Source organism: Prunus persica, chromosome G2, assembly GCF_000346465.2.
Source record: "Prunus persica cultivar Lovell chromosome G2, Prunus_persica_NCBIv2, whole genome shotgun sequence".
In the NCBI taxonomy this organism is placed as follows: domain Eukaryota; kingdom Viridiplantae; phylum Streptophyta; class Magnoliopsida; order Rosales; family Rosaceae; genus Prunus; species Prunus persica.
In genome coordinates this window covers 24,315,949-24,335,148 of record NC_034010.1, presented here as the reverse complement: position 1 = coordinate 24,335,148, position 19,200 = coordinate 24,315,949, and the positions used below count along the sequence as shown (strand labels likewise).

Genomic DNA, 19,200 nt, shown 5'->3' with positions numbered 1-19,200 from the left:
TAAAGACCCAATTATTTTAAAATTTAGAGCTTAAATCAATGAACCTAGTTGAATCAATTAGAAATTGACAAAATACATGGTAGAAAAACTTGATATGTAAATTCAATTGTTACTTTTGAATCGAAAAATGTGACACGAATGATATTTAAGTGATGTTTTGATTCACTTTATAAAGTTGTGTGAATTACATATTTATTGTTTCTTTTATGTTACAATTGTGAATTTGAGTTCATATAATATTTTCAGAGCAAGCAAACCTCTCTTATATCGGTATATTTAGCCATTTTATACCATAATTTCTATAATAAAGAAACGGGGAAAAAATTGTAATAAAAAGAAGCTTCTCTATTATCTCGCCTGTCATTTTACCTATTTGCTTTGGCAATGTTCAACCAGATGATTCAACCTAACAATGTATAAATCTGTATGTTACTTCTTTGGGAACTTCGAGGGTGATATAAGCACTTCAAACGATTCCACTTTGCAAGTCTTGAGAGCTGCAAAAGAATGGTGTGCTGATTGTTGATCTCTGATATCTCACTTCTTCTGAAAGGTCACCATGCAAAAGAATGCTACGGCTCGACTAACTATACCGATGAACGTTAAGATGATTATACAAAGATTCCAATCATGAAGATTATAGCCACTTTTCAAAAGCGACCCGCACCGCGTTATCAGCCATACTCCAGAATACCTGTAGAAAAAAAGGGGAATAGTAGATAATCCAGATCAAAATAACAATTCAGAACAATCTACTAGTAGTTATTGTTATAGTTATTAAATTTTTAGCAGGAGCCAACACTTCCATTTCAGTTCTCGGATTTACAAAGTTAGACTCTTTCATGAGCAGATTGCTAGGGGTAAAGTTTTCACTTTCAGTAGGTAATAGTATTCTAATCATTTTTTCAGATATAGGGAAATTGGCACAGTACCTTTCAGCATTTGCAATCACAAATGCTTCTAAAGCCCACCTAGGGTAGCAAAATTTAGCTAAAATCTTTAGAAATTCACTATCTTGTGGCCGTGTTGCTATAAGTGTCATCACAACTGGAAGAAGGACTGACGACTGCAAAAACAGCAGTTTGTCAGTAAATATCAATGGAATGTGAAAAACTGAACGAGCAGTTGACAATCTTTTAATTGAGTATTTCGATTACTTACCAGCTGGGCTGCACCTTGTTCAAAAAAGATTGCTAAAGCATAAGCTATACCAGTTACACAATACACAAGGCAGAGCAGAACAATGTAGTTATCAGCAAAGCTAGATCTTGGGTTGGTAAAGAAGTAGAACATGGACAGATACACTACAGGTTTGATCAGTGTATTAAAATGGTCAATTGTATCCTTAGCGAGAAAATAAGCCAAGCTGCTCATCCCAGAAGCGCTCTCTCTCCAATAGTGTAATCTGTCCAGAGAAAATGACCTCAAAGCCGCAATTTTACACAGTAGAGCTGAAATCGCAACAAGAAACATGGTAAGGAAGAAAAAACTTTACACATATTCATAATGGAATGGAAGTTGAGTTGGCATTAACTATTATATTGATCCATCAAAGTCAAAATCAACGTCAAAATATAATGTAGGTATGCATCTTTTAGGCAGTAGTACGTAGTTTTTTATATTAATCAGTAACACAATATGAATTTCTCTTATAGGAAAAATACCAAAAGACAGATTTACAGTTCTGTGCCCAAGGAGAGAGATTAACTACGGAGACTAAGCTGCCTCCTCACCACGAGGATTTGATCCATCTTTCATACTGACACCCGGATATACTATATTTACTAAACTACTTATAACTTTGAGCTTCTCATGTGTAGATAAAGAACGAAACTTAATAACTTGTGATTGATTGTACTTACAAACTGCAATGATAGTATAAGTGTAACCAACTGCACCAAAGGTCTGATCGCTCACGTTAGCAAGTGATCCTAAGCAGGCTCCAGCAAGTAATAAAATCAAATAATCGACTGCTTGTATACGAGCTTCCCGAAGTCTCTGCTTACCAACTCTGACAAGACATCAATATAGAGAATATCAAACTCTTGGCAATAAAAGAAAAATTGTAATAAAGAAATTAAACGAAGATTTCAATAAACCAATTATCTGAAGAAAAATAATTGTAATATTTGAATGCACCTGTACTATCTTGATTGTTTACCTGCCCAGGAAGTATCTGTATTGTTGAAATAAACCTGGAGTTCTCCGGTTTGATAAATCCTTGGACTTCAGGAAATTGAGCCGTATCTTATCACGATGCAGTTCCACAGTACCTTTCACATCTTGCCATAACTCTCCAGCAAAAGACTGTTCCGCCGTTCCAGCATTAGAAGGATTTGTTTCATAATTTAAATTTTCATCCGTTGAGAACAATTCAAGTCTAGTGGCATTCTGTCTCATATCAGGGGGTACTGAGTACCCATTATGAAGCATCCATCTGACAGGAAGCTCCTCATAACTAACTCCCGAGCTTCTTTCCGTTGCTACCATACCCTCCAAAATGTCAATGAAGTGGTCTGGAGGGTTGACACGGTCTGGGACTTTGATCCCAAGGCCTGCAAAGTATTCTTCTACTTTCTTTGCTGATCCATGATAGACAGTAAGACCACCTTTTGCCAGGAGTACCAAATCATCAAACATCTTGAACAACGCATAGCTGAAGCAGAAATTTTTTGCATTAATGAATTGCAGAGAGTACTTATCCTATGAAAGAACACACTTGATCATATACGATGAGTTCTATTTCTCTTTAACCAAGGGTATGCATTAAAGCTTCTTGGAACATTCAAGGATCCAACAATAAGTAGAAAGAGTAATTTTATACACGCCTCAACTTTACAGGGCACGTCAATTCATACTGTAAAATAAATCCCAGTAGCTAGCACTAAAACTATTAAATTGGCTTTCGGTTTTTTGTACTCATATGTGCATGCATATCATCATTGAGAAAGTAGGCCCACCAGCGTAACAAACATAAAATATTGCACGATAATAGGTAGTATTTTTATAAAAATGCTGAACATGTAAATTTTGCGTTTTTAGTAAGACCCAAAGGCCCCATTCCACCGACCTTCTTTTGTTCCTATACATTATTCAAGCAAAAAATATCAAAGAATACAAGAATGCAATGCACATTGAAAGATGGTGAATTTTCAAAGCATAAAGACCTTGTTTGGAAATGTTACCTAGGCTGGTGAACCACCATGCAGATGTTTACCCCTTCAAGAGCTTCCCGTCTAAGTGCTCTAAGAAGCAGCTGAGAAGAGGCACTGTCTAAACCAGATGTGGGTTCATCCAGAATCAAAAGTGAAGGTTCCATAACCATTTCTAAGCCAACATTTACACGTTTCCTCTGGCCTCCAGAAATTCCTCGCTTCTCTACTGTTCCAACCAAAGAACCACGCACTTGCTGAAGCCCCAAGGACTCAATAACTCTTTCAACCACTAAAACTTTATCCGGTTCTGGTAAGTCCGCAGATAACCTTCAAAAATTCGAAGTTCACCATAAAAAAGTAGCAGCAGTCGATACAGTAAGATTGACATACAAAAATTTTGGACATACAAATACAATATCCAAACAATGACCCTCTTTTGGTTCCACTTTCTATACCTCTAGCTATATCAGAAAGGAAAAGGTTTCAACCAGGAATAAATAAAAATGTGAAACCTTTTTTAACATTGAAAGTACTAACTATTCAAATTAGTAGTTTAAACCATGCTCTTTTATGGGCTATTATATTTGTTATTGTGAATTACAAACTGGCATTCAGAACATGAACACGTTTGCAGAAAATTCATACAATGCTACAAAGGTTGTGTGGGGTTCATGAATTTTGCATCATCACTTCATTGTAAACATTTCAGTAGCATTTTGACAATAAACTATAATAATAAATTTCTAAAATTGTAGCAAAGATGACTAACATGTGAATAGAATATTTTCTGTTGGAGTGGAATCTGTAAAGAGCTGTATGTGGCATACCTGCACTTTGCACTGAACCATAAATTCTCTTCCACAGTCAAGTTTCCATGCACAATATCATCTTGTGGCACAAAACCTATGATTTTCTTATATGAATGGATTGATATATTCTTTCCATTTATAAGAATTAAACCAGTCATATTGCATCCAATTGCTTTTCCGGCTAGGGCAGAAAGAAAAGTTGTTTTTCCAGCCCCTGATGGACCCATGACAGCAGTAATGCGGCCAGGCCTAATTTTACCAGTTACACACCTCAATAGATGCTTGTTTTTTGCTTTCAAAGTAAGTGTTAGGTCTTTGAAAGAAATCTCAATCAGAGGCCTTTTCCTTATTTCATGATTAGTAGCCATTTTAACCACCCCTGAGAAGGTAAGGTCCTTGTACTCTTGCTGCTGAGCCTTCTCTTTCTCAAGTTGAGCATAAGCATACTTGAAAATTTGGCTATGAGTATTGATTTGTTTTCCTTTTGGCACATTTCCTACATTTGTATCCTCAGCTCCAATACTGAAACCTTCGTAACAATCAGGATCCTCTTCAATTTTATGCATAATCTGCATGAGCTCACTAGGTTCCTTTTTCTTTCCTTCTGATGGCACAGGTGAGGACAGAGAGACACCAGATGTACTTGGATGTGGTGATATCGGAAGTCCATCATCTATGTCAGGTTTAGACTGATTCAAAATCTTAAGTTTCTCAGGATCTGGGGTGTCCTTTTTCCGAGAAAATGTACGTGATAAATGAGCTTGCAATCCACTTGCATGCTTCTTAGCAGCATCTTTTGCAGATTTCCATCTTTGTTGTGCTTTTGCTGTTTCCCTTGCACTTCTGGCTGCTGCTTCTCGGGATTTGGCCAGTCTCCTCCCTCTAGTGGTGAGAACTTGGTCAGAACAATTGTAAATAATAAGTAGCAGAGTACTCAGAGCTGCCTGCATAAGAAATGAAGAGCATAAGTATGTTTCACAAAATTAAAATATGTATAATATAGAAAGTCAGTAAGACAAAAAACTGGAGTTTTGGAATATATCAGATAGGTACTTTCATTAGGATGAGCAGAGTGTGCTTTAAATGAAAGATCAATCATGTGAGACTGAACCCTGTTGAGTTTTTGTTTCTATAAAGTGGCCAACTTACAATAAGCATAATTCCATATGCATGCATATTTTGATTTGCAGTGCTTGGATTGCAGGAAGTCAATGCGAAGCAGCCTGTAACATAAAACAATGAATGGTCAGCTGCTTTCTGCAGAAAGTAATAGATAAACTACAGTCCAAATTCCAGGTTAGAAGGAAAAGGGGCGCAATTGCTTACAAAAATGCTGCAATTGAGAAATAGATTGAAATAAAACTTACGTTTCTCAGATGTAGAGCCCATTCTGCAGTAGTGTCTGCAATTGGATGAACAAATATTTAATGGGAAGAACATATAATATGAAGGAAGTAAGGACAAATTGCATGCATCGTATATAATTCAAGTATATGATGAGCACACAATTAACTAAAAATTGAACAAGTTTGATAAGTGATGTAGGGATGAACTTAATACCCACTACCACAAGGAATTCTTTTCACGGTGGTTGGACAATATGATCCAGCTGAACAAAATACTTCACTACTACTACCAACATCAGCCCATATATTTGCTCCTCCACAAGTATGGTTTGGTTTCCCTGGAGGTAGTTGGTAAATGTATCTGCAAAACCACATCAAAATATAGTTTTGACACATTATAGGCTGTGTTGAACAGCATAAATAAAGTGGTCATTAAAGCTAGAATCTGAACTTACGGTTCACACACACCAGTTGTTTTGTTCAGAGTTGCCATGGGACAATAAGAACCCGATGGGCAAGCTTCAAGAAATTGGAAGAAAGAAAAGAAATAATCAGAAGCATCCTATAATCAAGGAAAATACATTACATAGAAACAAAGTACCACTTAATTACTGGGAGATATTGATTAAAAGGCCTTAAAGTAAAACAAAACATCATCAACACCATACTTTGTCCTTTCCCAGAAGATTATTAAGAAAGAAAACACTAAAGGATTTAAATTACTTACGTATCATGCATGTGATGCCATGGGGACAGAAGAAACCCTCACAACATGGCTGGCAGGTCTGAGTCCTGGCAGGGATGTCCTGTGAATTTTCTAGGTCAATCTGCTGATTTGGGCCAACACTACAAGCCCATCCTGGCTCACACCCAGAAACCCATGAGGTTAAATTACAGTTCTTGTTAGGTTTTAAGTAATTTGCACTCTTGGATTTTTCAAAGAAATTGTTGAAGTAGAACTTCATTTCTGCTGCTGTACACAAGCGCCTTGTAACGTCTCCTGTTGAACCATCAAAACAACCAGGCAAAATAAGTTAAATATTCATTTCTGCCACTGTTAAATCTTTCAGCCACTCTAAGCAAGATATAATGAAGCAAAACAAACATCTACATTTGATTGCCAAGACACAAACAAAAATATTTTGAATTTGTCCATTTCCTACATTACTTAAGAACCAGACATAGTAAGATTCACTCTTCCTCCTAATTACAAGTACTTATACCTTTAGTCTTTTGAATGCAAGAAGATAAGAATTCCACATTGGATGAAAAATTAAAAGCCTGGTTCCAATCAGCTTCCCTGAAACACAAATTTTATATCAAACTCTAAGAATAGTCTAACTGAGCAATTGCAATAAGTAAAAGAATAAACATTATGCTTCCATTGGTTAAGTTGAGTTGACTTCTCACAACCCATTCTTATAATTCAATCACCCTCTTCTTCTTCTTTCCATGCATTTTCTCAGCAACAAAACAGAGAGAGTAAAGTGAATAAAGCTTACGGGTCCTTTACGCAGAAGCTGGAACGATTGCTAATCTGTCGACTGAGAACTGCTGTGACATTGGATATGCGGCCATAGAGAATCTGGGTAATGAAAGGAAGAACAGCAGGGTTGTCAATTTGATCATTGTCACCAACATCTTGGCACTGAACCAATTGCCCCCAATGCACCAAGCTCAAAGCTAAGATGCCAAGTGAAGCAAATGTGCAAAAGTTGGTGCCTATGAGGCTCTTGGAGCTCATTATGAGAAAGAAATACCAAATTTCAAATGGGTTTTGGAAATTTAGTGGAAAAAAGTGAAAGAAAAAGAAAAGAATTCTGGGTTTAACCCCTTTCTCTCTGCTTAATACATTGACCCAAAATAAAAAGGGGAACTTGGTTTGAGATCTGAATGCGGGCTTGGAAACAAACTGAAGGGGTTTTCTGGTTAATGGGTGATAGAGAGAAGGAGAGAAACAGAGGCCATGTGCTTTGGGGTTGAGTTCAGAAGTCAAATGGAAGAGAGCTTGAGAGAAGCAAAGAACGTGGGTGAGAGAAGGAAGAAGAAGATGCAATGGGTGGGGCCTGAGAAAGAAGTAAACAAACGCACGTCCGAACTAGTTTGCTTCGTGCCGGCTTTCAGACATGTCTTGTCTTATTGTCCGTGTCTGAAACAATTCCGCAGGACAAGGGTTTGAGGGTTTTGTTAAATCTATGCGCCATTTGGGGAGGCAAAAGCGTGTTTCACTAATAAAAATAATTATACAATAATTAATTGCATTAAGTTATTAAATATTAGTTTTATATAACTTAAAATATTCTTTTTCTGATTTGCTCATCTAATTTAGAACTTCTGAATTACTAATGGAGTTCCCAAAACATGGGGTTTACAGCTAATACACATAGAATAATACACCAATAAGCTTAAATTCCTTAATAAAATCCCTAAGCAATGATTTTTTCAGGGTAATTTTATAAGGCCATTTTGCATGATTCATGCATCTTTCATAAAAATGGAACCCACTTTTACATGTGTGTCATCATCCTTACTTGTGGTACAAATAATAGAATTATACAAGAAAAAGAGAGCCAATCACAGTTGTTTCTTTTGCCCTTTTGATATAATTTATGACCCAAAAAAAAAATTAGAACAGGAAATCAATAAAAATAAAATTATTACCTGTTAAGAATATATTTTCTAAGAAGAAATGTGAACTATGGGTTTTCCTTTTGGCACAGGCCTGTGTTAGTTGCGATAAGCCTAGCTTACTTTTATTGGCCTGTATATTAGGCCTTTGATCAAGAGTCAAGAAAAAGGTACTCAAGCCCAGTCCATAATTATAGATATTTTTAAGTATAAATTAAGGAAATAGTTCATCACTATTGCCCAATCAAAAGGGCTTATGCCTGCATATCAGAGGTAGAATCAGAAGTATCAAGTTTGAATTTTAATGGCATCTTGATTGTGTGTATGTTTGAAATCTTTATTCTATAATTTAAATTGTACTTTTTAGTGATAATTGATAAGTCAATTTGTCCCTCTCATATTGGCTGTTAATCAAATTATACATTAATAACATGCGCACGAACGTACAGATTATATATTTGCTTATGCAAAGAGATGAAGTAGAATATTCATTAATCTGGATTAGGTTATAGAAAATTGCAATGAAACTAAATTTTAAATGTAATTGTGAGAAGGTTCCTCTAGTGTATCAGAGCGGCCCACCCAATGATACAGAAGTACAGCCTTAAACTAGGCCAACTCTACCTTCCTCCTCAAATGCATCTGGGTTCGATCATGTAAGAGACAATTTTGAGACAATCCAATATATACTCTCCCCTCTTCCTCCTTAATGAATGAAAAAAAAAAAACAAAAACTAATTTATTATTCAAATAATTGACAGAAACGTAAGCTTGATGAATGTGCCTTACTGTTAATTTGCTATGATTTTCAACCAAAACATAAGCCAAGTTTACACATTTCAAGATATTGGTTCTGCTTTTAGACCCAAAAAAAAAAAAATGGTTCTGCTTCTGTTTTAAGATACAAAATGAGCAGCTTAAACATGTTGATTTGCATTACAGATGCTTCCAACTTTCTGATTTGTCACTATTTTCTGTTTTTGGGTCAAATGATTTGTTACTGTTAAGAAAATTGAAAGCATGATAAATCCATATATTATATATGTGGCTGGAATTAAATAATTGGCAGCATTTGGGCATGGTCATGCAGCTTCTAGAATTAGATTTATTCTAACTTCTGAACCTTGGGATGTTTTATGGGCTAAGCTACCCCACAGAATCAAGCAATTCTGGGGTGTGTGGTTTCCAACTTGCAACAACCTCTCTTTGTAAAAACAAGCATTTAAATATACAACACATATTATTATAAACTGTGCAGATGATGACTGGTTCTTCTTCTTTTGCTGCTTTGCTAGCATGATGACTCGTTCTTTGAGCAACCCACAATAAAGTTTACACCTTTTCTTTAAAATAAAGCTATCCATCCATCTCTCAATCTTCTCACTCGGTATTCGCTTTCATACATAACTTTCTTCCCCTACAAATACAATACAATCTCTCTTTTTTTAATATTTGGGGATCTTTTGTTCTCGCCCTTTACCAATATTTGTCTGTCTTTTGCTCTCTCTCTCTCCCCCTCTCTCTCTCTCCCGCTCTCGCAATATTTTTTTTTTGTTTTTTGTTTTATTTTTTCCATTGGGGTGCTTAGTTGGTGAGCTAGACCCCAGCTGCCTTGTATTGACTTGCCTTAGATCATGGAGTGCTCGTTGTTCCCTTGGATGCTTTTAAGCCTTTTTGCAGGATCCCAGGTCTCTCTTTAGAAGGACCAAGACTAACTGCATAGGGTGGCAAATTATTCCTGCAATGATATCTGTACGGCTTGAACAACATATGTGAGAGGTGAGTTCTCTTTGTGTACTTGAATTCTGTTTTGGCAAGTGAATTGACCTTTTTTTTTTTCTTATGCATGCCAATGAATTTTACTGTTTATGAGAATTCATTTGACTGGAAATGAAATGAGATTCTGGGTCTTGATGATAGTTTCCCCAAGAATTTGATTCTTAGATTTTTATCTTGGTTTGACTTTTTTCTTCTTTTGCCTTAATGTTTTGTCTCAAATAAAGGATTTGTGCAAATTTGACCAGAGTCAGTACATGAACGCTTAAAGATAAGGTCTGAGGAAGTTTCTGGTATATGAGATGAAAATTTAGGCTGTGTTAGGTATTGATTTCATAATTAGACTGTTTGATTAGGTATTGTAAATATATAAAATTTCTGGGGAAATATTTTGGATTTATAGGAAAAAGAGAGAGTTGTGAGAGCAACTGGCAGGTCAAAGTTTTCAAAGCCTTTTCTACCTTTATGGTGAAATTATTGAAACATTTAATTTAAGTTTAAGATATGACTGTTTTCTAATTGAATGTATGAAGAGAAAATTTTGGGTATAGTCCATTTGAATTTTCATAAACACCCGGGTTTTTCTTCTTTTTTATATGTGAAATTCTTAAGATATGACAACAATTGTGTTTGTCTAATGCAGTGAGGCCATCAGCTTTCTGCAGGCAATGAAGTGTTTTTATTTCTACAACAAAGAGAAGAATGATGAAGCAAAGACTACGAAGTCTACTTCTACTCGTTCCACTTCCCCTTTCTTTTCACTTGATCGTGACCCAAGAAAATCTGGTTCCGAGTCTAATTCTCAGAATGCCACAGAATTTAGCACAGCATCCTCTGCCAAGTCATTTGCAGCATTGTCGCAGCGACAGAGTAATCTCCGAGAATTCACATGCTCAGAGTTAAAAGCAGCAACAAAAAATTTTAGTCTCTCCCTCATGCTTGGAGAGGGTGGGTTTGGTGGTGTGTATAGGGGTGTCATCCGGACCACAGAAGATCCACATAAAAAGATAGATGTTGCTGTTAAACAACTGAGTAAAAGGGGATTTCAGGCAAGTCTTCTTCTTCTGTATTGATACCAGGTCCAAACCTAGCATAGTCTACATCCGCTAATTTAACGGTGAGAGTAAAAAATTCTGATCTGGTAACTGTGACAGGAACTACTGCACTAGTTGACTTAAAAATAAGAAAGTTCTGATAAATAGCAAACTAATGGTTGTTGAGGAGAAATTAGCAAGGATTATTTATGTAAGGAAATTTACGCATTCTTGAAATTTGTCAAAACTCAAGCTTGGAAAAATTCATCACTATAATGGTAATCATGTCCTAGTTGTCATTTGTCATGTTATAAATCCCTAGTTCTGCTACTTTTAGTAAGTCAACCCGAAGAAAACTTTTTATGGCTTCATATAAATCTACAAACAAGATAACGCGAAGTGTAAACAGCCAGTAGGATCAATTTTTTGAAAAAGAACAAAAAGGAATTGCTGTCAAATATTTTTTCTCCTCTTTTTTTTTTTTTTTTTTTTCAGTTCTAATTCGCACTATGCAACGCATTTCTTTAGATGTTTGATTTTTTTTACTGTCTTTTGTCTAACAGGGCCATAAAGAGTGGGTGACTGAAGTGAATGTTTTAGGGGTTGTTGAACATGCAAATCTTGTCAAACTGTTAGGCTACTGTGCTGAGGATGATGAAAGAGGGATCCAGCGGCTCCTTGTATATGAATATATGCCCAACAGGAGTGTGCAGGATCACTTATCGAGCCGATTTCAGATAGCTCTTCCATGGGGTACAAGAATGAAAATCGCCCAGGATGCTGCTCGTGGCTTAGCATACCTCCATGAAGGGATGGAATTTCAGGTAATTTCTAATCCTTGGTGCAGTTATAGTAAAGATTGGGGTGTCTCACATAGAACATATACATTTTTCTAGTAGGTTGGTATTTATTATGTGGTATAGTTTTTGTCAACACCAGTTCATTTCCATACAGAAATCTAACGGCAAAGCCACAATTTCCTTGTAGGGATCAATTTGGTCTGTTATTTGCTATATGCAATATGATTTTCAAGTGAAAATTAAGAACAGATTTTGGCTAGGAATGTTAAATTTTTTCTTCAATTTTGCAACAAGATTAACAGGAGAATAAAACAATATTGTAAAGTCTCTATGATTGAAAGATAGGACTATCTAAACTGTGATCGGGACACAAGGGAGCTGTATATCTTTTCAGGCTATAACTCTTCATTGGATGAGTTTCCCTTCTGCTTCCACTGATTCTCTTATTTTGTTTTTTTTTTTTTCAAATTATTATCTGTGGCGCAGATTATCTTTAGGGATTTCAAGTCTTCAAACATACTTTTGGATGAACAATGGAATGCCAAGTTATCTGACTTTGGATTGGCTAGACTTGGGCCTTCAGATGGATTGAGCCACGTCTCTACTGCGGTATGTTTATGTATATACCTTAGAATCTTTTCTCAAATATTAATTAGGCATGTCAAGAAGGTGAAACAGATAGCTCAATTATGCATGCAAAGTTGATTCAGCAATCACAAATTATGTAACAGTTGAGTTTGACATTGTCATGAACTTATACATTAAGGGTCTCTCTGGTTTCTTTCTAACAATTCAAGTTACTTTCCAATTGATCATCTTTCTACAGGTTGTTGGAACAGTAGGGTATGCAGCTCCTGAATACATTCAAACCGGACATCTCACATCTAAAAGTGATGTATGGAGCTATGGAATTTTCCTTTATGAACTCATCACAGGCAGACGACCTGTGGACAGAAACCGACCCAAGAATGAGCAAAAACTCTTGGAATGGGTGAGGCCACACCTCTCTTCAGATCCAAAGAAGTTCCAGTTGATTTTGGATCCAAGGCTTGAAGGGAACTATTCCCTCAAGGCTGCCCAAAAACTAGCAGCTGTGGCCAGCCGGTGCTTGGTGCGACAGCCTAGATCACGCCCGAAAATGAGCGAAGTTGTGGAAATGTTGAACCGAATTATGGAGACAACGGATATGGGAAGCCCCGAATTCCCTCTGAAGGGTGTGGACTCCAAAGATGAATATTACAGAGAGTCCAAAAGAGAGGTTTTAAGAAGGATGTTTGTGGATCCATTGATTGGAGAGAATGGTTGCTTAAATTGGCAAACATGGAGACCAAAGCTTGTGAACACATGTTGAAAGATGTTGGGGACCACAATGGGAATTGGCATAATTGGTTTGATCATGCAATGGCTCATCTAACAATGATGCTTCTTTTTTTTCTTTTTCTTTTTTATAGGATCATGTAATGGCAATCTGCTGTGTGTACTGTGGAAACAGAAGTGTAAAATCCTCATTGACTGATGCTTATAGATAACATTTTATATCAAAATTCCCAAATTAGGTTAATTACAGGTATTGGTCAACCAGACTATCTCTATACAATTCTTGCTCAAACTTCCTTGACTGCTATAATTCAAAGGGGTTCGAGGGCTATGCCACGGTCATATTCTTAAAACTCTAGAGTAGTTTAGAATATTGCTTCGTAAAAATAAAATAAAAAACTGAGTTTTCAAAATTGCCCAATTTCCCTAATAGGAATTATACAAGGTCCCTTTAATTTATTAGATTGTTTATTAAGTCCCATAGCTTATTTGAAAGAGCCAAGAGGAGGAGTGGAGTGGGTGAGGGGAAGCTCAAGTATCAGCCATTGGTGATCAAGAACAGTTCTCCTAGAGTTGGACATGAAAAGGTAAAATTTATTTATGAGTTACAAAAACACTTTTTTAGGTGCTTCATAAAGAAGAACTTCCAAATGTTTATTTAGACAGAACGTAAATTTGTAATAAAAATTTCAACATCCTTATACTAAAAGTAGTTCCAATAAAAGCAGTTATGAGGATAACTTGTTTAAGAAGCACTTTCAAATGAAGCAATTGCGTTTTGAGAATTTTTTATCAAATGACGGCAATTTTGAGTTATTAAAAATTTAAACATAAGGGTCTTCTAAAGAAAATTACATTATTCTTTTTTTTTTTTGGTCGATAATTACACTTTTTTCTTTTATATAATTTTTTTAAATATTTAAATATTTCTAGATTTTGAATTTAAGGGTATATTGGAGAGTTTTCATTTTTTTTTTCTTCAATTGTACTATGATTTAAAGAAATTGGACTAATTTAAAATGGCCAATACAATGATAAAGAAAAAAGAAGAACATCAACTTTTCTTTTTCTTTGACAAAGCAATATTCTAAACTATTCTATAATGTATGGAAATGGGAATCGAACTCAGGTGCAAAGAGACGGACGCATACATCTTGGCGAACTGACATATCCCACATCTTCAAGATCAAATATTTTATAATTTGATTGAAGGAGCCACACTTACAATAATGAGAAATTTATTGCCTCTTATATTAATAATTTGGCTTTTAAAATTTAATTATTTTAATTAATAATTTCTGTTTACACGTGCTGATAATTTAAGTGAATTCATCACAATTATAAATCACAATAATTCGTCTAATAATTTGTCCAACACGACTCTTTCTCTAGAATTTGAGACTTCAATCGGAGTCGTGCTACAATTTATATTTTTTTCAGGTTTTTTTTTTTTTTTTTACTCTTTTTTATGGAACCAAAGAAGCTGACGCATCCATCTCTTTCCCAAATCGTTCTTCAGCAACACGAAACGTGGCACAATCACCGGGAAACAGGCAAACCCCGGTTACCAATGCCCGCGTGCCAAATCATCATGGCCCGGTTTCCGTATGTACAAAAGCGAGCCATATATAAATACCAACGGGATTTTCGATTTTCATGAAAGCACGCTGAATCCAACGGCGGTTTCTAATTTCAACAAACTTCTTATCTTCCTTCCTTTTATTCTTGTCCTTATTGGCAGGGCGGCGCGTGCCTTCTCAACCTCTTTTCAGTTTGTCTCCAACATTATTTTGTCCCCAAAGACCATTCTTTTGATTTAAAGGTTCGTATAAATCACCATTGTTAGTTTAAATTAATTGTTTTTCATGTTGGTTTTCTGTATCTGGGTATGTTGTAAATTCAAAGTTTGAACCTTTTCTGGATTTGATTTCAGTAGTTGAGAAGATTCAAAAGTTTGGACTTTAGGGTTTTGTGAGTTGTGAAATTTCAGTTTTCTTAACGTTATGTGCAGTATATTTGTCCCCTTTTTTCTTTCCTCTGTTGGGTTGATTTAAAGTTCAGATTTTTGAATTGATAATGGGGTTAGTGATTGAAATTTGAGATAGATTTTAAGGCAATGGATTATATGATTATGAACTTTAGATGTTATGATTGCAAATTTAGTTTCCAATGTATATGGTTATGCCCTTTACTCGTTTCTTTTAGTTATTGAAATATTTTGGCTTTGCTAGGTTGCTTCAGGAGAAGCTGGAGTTTTGTTAAATGTTACACAGGCTCATGACATCGTATAAGCTTGATCCTGACGTTGTTCGCTGGGGTCTCCATCTCTTGGATGATGTTTGTACTCTTTCGAATGATAGCTCGCACAGTACTGTTACTCGTTATGACCAGGATTTGAGTCAAGTAGAGTATGTTAGAGAAGGTTATGTTGAGCCTTGCATTGTGGAGAATGATGAGATTATAGCTCAGACGTACCAAGAAGAGTTATCGAGACTTGCTTCTGCAGAAGCATCAGGAGTTTCTGGTTGTGAAGATGGGAATTTGGAGTCGTCAATTCTAGGGCAGGATTGGCTTGGTCCTTCAAACAGACACAGTGGTTCTGGTATGGGATTCTGTAAACAGACATTCTCATTTAGTTCTATGATTTGAGGTTGCATACTTGTTCTCCTTATTGTAATGAAATGCTGGAAATTTGTAGGGCTTCAAAATGTTCAGGATATAGTGAATGATTTTGACATAAAGATAGACACTGATGATTATAGAGATAAAGAAAATGAGGCAGATGATCCTAGGAGACATGGAAGCGAGGAAGCAAACGATCATAGTGAAGGAGAATGCTCTGTCAATAGGGAAGACTTCTTACATTCATTGGACATAACAGATGAATCTACTCTTGATGGTGAAGTGGGGAGAAGATTGAATCAGTTGGTTTCTGTTCCTGTAAGTCTAGCTTTATGGAGTCGTCCTACTGGCATTTTACCATAGAAGATTACTTTTACTTGTGTATATCATCTTCTGGCCATCTATTGGAATATCCTTTTTCAGTGCTTTTGGTTATTCGGTCCAGCCACGCTGATTGTGTTTTGTATTGCATCCTGCCAATACAAAATTTTCATTGTCTTCCCTTTTATTACATTAAACTGGGAGTCTCACTATCATCATTTTTTTTTTTTTTTTTGCAGCATATTCCTAGAACGAATGAGAACATACCCTCAGCTGATGAAGAGATATCAGATCATCAAAGGCTGTTAGAAAGGTATTTATGTTATTTCCCCTGAGGGTTATGTACTTAATTTGTATGCGTAATGAATCATCTCCAGGGATATATTGTCAAATTTTATTTTGTCTATTATTTTATTTCATAGATTTACTTGTCATTTTCTTAAGCTATCAAAATGGATTTAATTGAGGTATGTTGAGCTATAGCATGATATTGATCTAGATCCTCTATATTGATGGATTCACTGCTGACTATGAAGTTGTACATTGCTGGTGATTTTTCTAAATTGATTTCTATCATCTCAACCCTTTAAAAACACTATTAAAAAGCACTCGTCATAACTTTGGAAGGCCTATACTGGCAATTAGATTATTGTGTTTGGCACGCAATCAGAGGTAACTTGAAATAAGCTTAAAAAATTTAAACACTGAAATTAGCAGTTAAAATTAGAACACCAAAATAGCAGTTGTGATACATGATTCTTGGAGGGATGGAGTAGAGGAGCATATACATAGATTTAGGGGAGACAATAGTTTGTAGTTAAGGAATGTTTGGACAGTAGTGAATGGTTTCGTTCTTCTGCTGTATTGACATCAAGCGCATAACTTCAGTGTGTTTGTATGCCACGCCAGCAGTTGTGACTTTGCTTTCAATTACATTTTTATTGTCATTTTCTTTTGTTCTCAAATTGGATGTTCAGTGTGTTTTGTTTCCTGTTGGTTTGATTTTAACTACAGGGAATGTTTCAGAAATGTTTCACTTCGGATGTCTGATATTTTCCTTTTTCTTTAATAGACTGCAGTTGTATGATTTGGTGGAGTGTAAGGTCCAGGGAGATGGTAACTGTCAGGTTGGTCTTATTTTGAGCTTTACTTTTAAATTCTTGTACTTGAAACTCTCAAAGTTTTGCATGACTACATGTTTTTCCTCATTGTTGTGACACAAATAGCATTGTTCTATCAGTTTCTTTCTCTTTAATGAGCAAAATTTTATTGGATTACATCAAAAGGTTTATTCACTGTGAATAATCTGATGAGATCTAGAATGATGCATTACCTATGATTTGTGAATTGTCCCGTCTAGCCTTGCTGAGTGTTGCTTTCTAAATTGTAACTGCACCGCTCGAATTTATGTATTCTACATGTAATTTAGAGTGGAAACATATCTCACTGTATGTTATGTGTGTTATGACTTACAGTCCTTTACTCAGTTAACTTGATAGTGTCTCACTAGCATCTTATTTCCCCAGTTTCGTGCTTTATCAGATCAACTCTATCGTTCTCCTGAGTACCATGGCGTTGTAAGAGAACAAGTTAATCAACAGGTTGGTTGGCATTTCAGTAAATGAATCTTTAGGAGTTGAATTTAAATTATTTTTGTGATGCTGTTGCAGATGATATCCAATATTCTTATTGTTTGTACTCATCTTTTGATCTTTCAGCTCAGGAGTCACCCAGAAATGTATGAGGCTTATGTTCCTATGGCTTATACTGATTATCTAAAGAAGATGAGCAAGTATTGTGCTAATCTCTTAATTTATTCATGTTTTCCTATCTTACATCTATTTTTTGCTTATTTACTTGTTCTTCTTGATGTGGTTGAACCAGGAGTGGTGAATGGGGTGATCATGTCACATTGCAGGCTGCGGCAGATTCGGTATGAGGCACTATTTTTTTGCTAGGTTTTTTTATTAAAAGCATATCTGTTGTCTAGTTGCTAAATTGGTTCATAGATTGAACTTTTTACATGAGTGACTTTCCTGATTGGGGAGGTAGGCTCTTCTAAGTTTATTCTAGAGGGAATTTTTATTCTCAATTTTGCTGCGTATTTCTTCCTATATGATGAGATGTTACACAAGTTCCAGTTCTTAGTATTCTATGTAAAAGTGCAACAAGATGGTAATGATTTTATGGGACCCATTTAAATTTGCATATCTTGTGTCTGTAGGTCATACACTAGGCAATATGTTTGTTTGTTTATGTTGTTGCATGAAATATTACTTTGTTTTTTTTTTTTTTTTTTTGCCCTTTCATTTTTCTCTCACTTGTTCATGAAAAGTTGGGCCAAGTAGTCTATTGCTTTCACAAGGTGTCGTCAGTTCATATAGAAACTTAGTCATTTCAATTTGTCACTGATATGTCTATTATTGTACTGCAGTATGGTGTCAAGGTATTTGTTATCACTTCCTTCAGGGATACATGTTACATTGAGATCCTTCCGCATGTTCAAAAGTCCAACAGAGGTAACAGTACTTCCATCATTTTTCCCCCCGCTCCCCAATTTTCACCGTATTCGGTCATGTTTTACTTATAGTTTCACTTGTGCAGTTATTTGCTTGAGCTTTTGGGCTGAGGTGCACTACAATTCCATTTATCCTGAAGGAGGTAAATGAAAAGAAGCTTTTTCTTTTTACATACATCTACTGGGAAAACAAGAGGAAAAATGAAATGATATAACTGGCATTAACAATTGTTTCGTTTTCATCTTCAGAACTTCCTCCGCCAAGCTTAAAGAAAAAGAAGAAATGGTGGAATTTTTGAAGCCAGGAATCCACATTTGCGAGGAGTCTCACTTTTCTGTTGAGGAAGCTTCAGTTTTGATGTGTTCTATCCTTTGCTTGTCCCCGTTGCAGCATTTGCACTGAAACCTGATGCTTTTCTGCCTTGGCTCCTTCGTACATATTACACATTCTTTGATTTAGATTTTTTTATATATATTTACATACCTTCGATAATGTTTGAGGATTTGCCATTCCTTTTTGTACATAAATAATTACTTAATAATTTCAGCGTTTCTAATTTCTAGTTCGTATAAGCTTTCTGTCCATTCATCTGTGTCCACCTTCGAATTATGTTGAGAAATGTTCTGTGTATTTTTTATTTTTAAATAGTATCTGATTTGTTGAGGAATGCTAAATGCTGAAGCCTTATGACTGGGAAGGGTTCTTTGCTAAAGTTGGTGATTCTATTAGAATACCAGCTCCCCGCTTTTAATTCCAAAAGATCATAACATGGAAGAAGTAAGGAAGAAATTCTTCCTCCATGCCATAAGAACTCGGGTGCAACATGTTTAAAGGAATATTGTCCACATTTCTCTTCACATGAGCAAAGAGATA

The 19,200-nt window shown here is 35.7% G+C and overlaps 3 protein-coding genes across 4 annotated transcripts; 2 read left to right on the top strand and 1 right to left on the bottom strand.

The window, feature by feature from the left end:
• Positions 143-7,498, bottom strand: LOC18784662 (ABC transporter G family member 24). Its single transcript, XM_007220232.2, has 14 exons — positions 6,813-7,498; positions 6,534-6,610; positions 6,038-6,310; positions 5,766-5,829; positions 5,525-5,671; positions 5,332-5,366; positions 5,114-5,187; positions 3,983-4,908; positions 3,186-3,482; positions 2,162-2,656; positions 1,863-2,011; positions 1,162-1,451; positions 933-1,066; positions 143-694 (listed from the first exon to the last, which is right to left on the bottom strand). Exons 1-14 carry the CDS (start codon positions 7,052-7,054, stop codon positions 538-540), a joined length of 3,360 nt encoding a protein of 1,119 aa, XP_007220294.1. The 5' UTR covers positions 7,055-7,498; the 3' UTR covers positions 143-537.
• LOC18784789 (probable serine/threonine-protein kinase PIX7) lies at positions 9,112-13,129 on the top strand. 2 transcript variants are annotated; one of them, XM_007217979.2, is made up of 5 exons: positions 9,112-9,717; positions 10,370-10,763; positions 11,312-11,572; positions 12,035-12,157; positions 12,375-13,129. In XM_007217979.2, exons 2-5 carry the CDS (start codon positions 10,383-10,385, stop codon positions 12,897-12,899), a joined length of 1,290 nt encoding a protein of 429 aa, XP_007218041.1. In that variant the 5' UTR covers positions 9,112-9,717; positions 10,370-10,382; the 3' UTR covers positions 12,900-13,129. The 2 variants fall into 2 exon arrangements, with proteins under 2 accessions (XP_007218041.1, XP_020412536.1); XM_020556947.1 differs by having other exon boundaries at positions 9,114-9,717; positions 10,358-10,763.
• LOC18785780 (OTU domain-containing protein DDB_G0284757) lies at positions 14,505-18,999 on the top strand. The gene is made up of 11 exons (XM_007218117.2): positions 14,505-14,687; positions 15,097-15,467; positions 15,564-15,805; positions 16,048-16,121; positions 16,881-16,935; positions 17,335-17,409; positions 17,527-17,600; positions 17,693-17,741; positions 18,243-18,327; positions 18,413-18,469; positions 18,576-18,999. The coding sequence occupies exons 2-11, from the start codon at positions 15,128-15,130 to the stop codon at positions 18,623-18,625; spliced, it is 1,101 nt and encodes a 366-aa protein (XP_007218179.2). The 5' UTR covers positions 14,505-14,687; positions 15,097-15,127; the 3' UTR covers positions 18,626-18,999.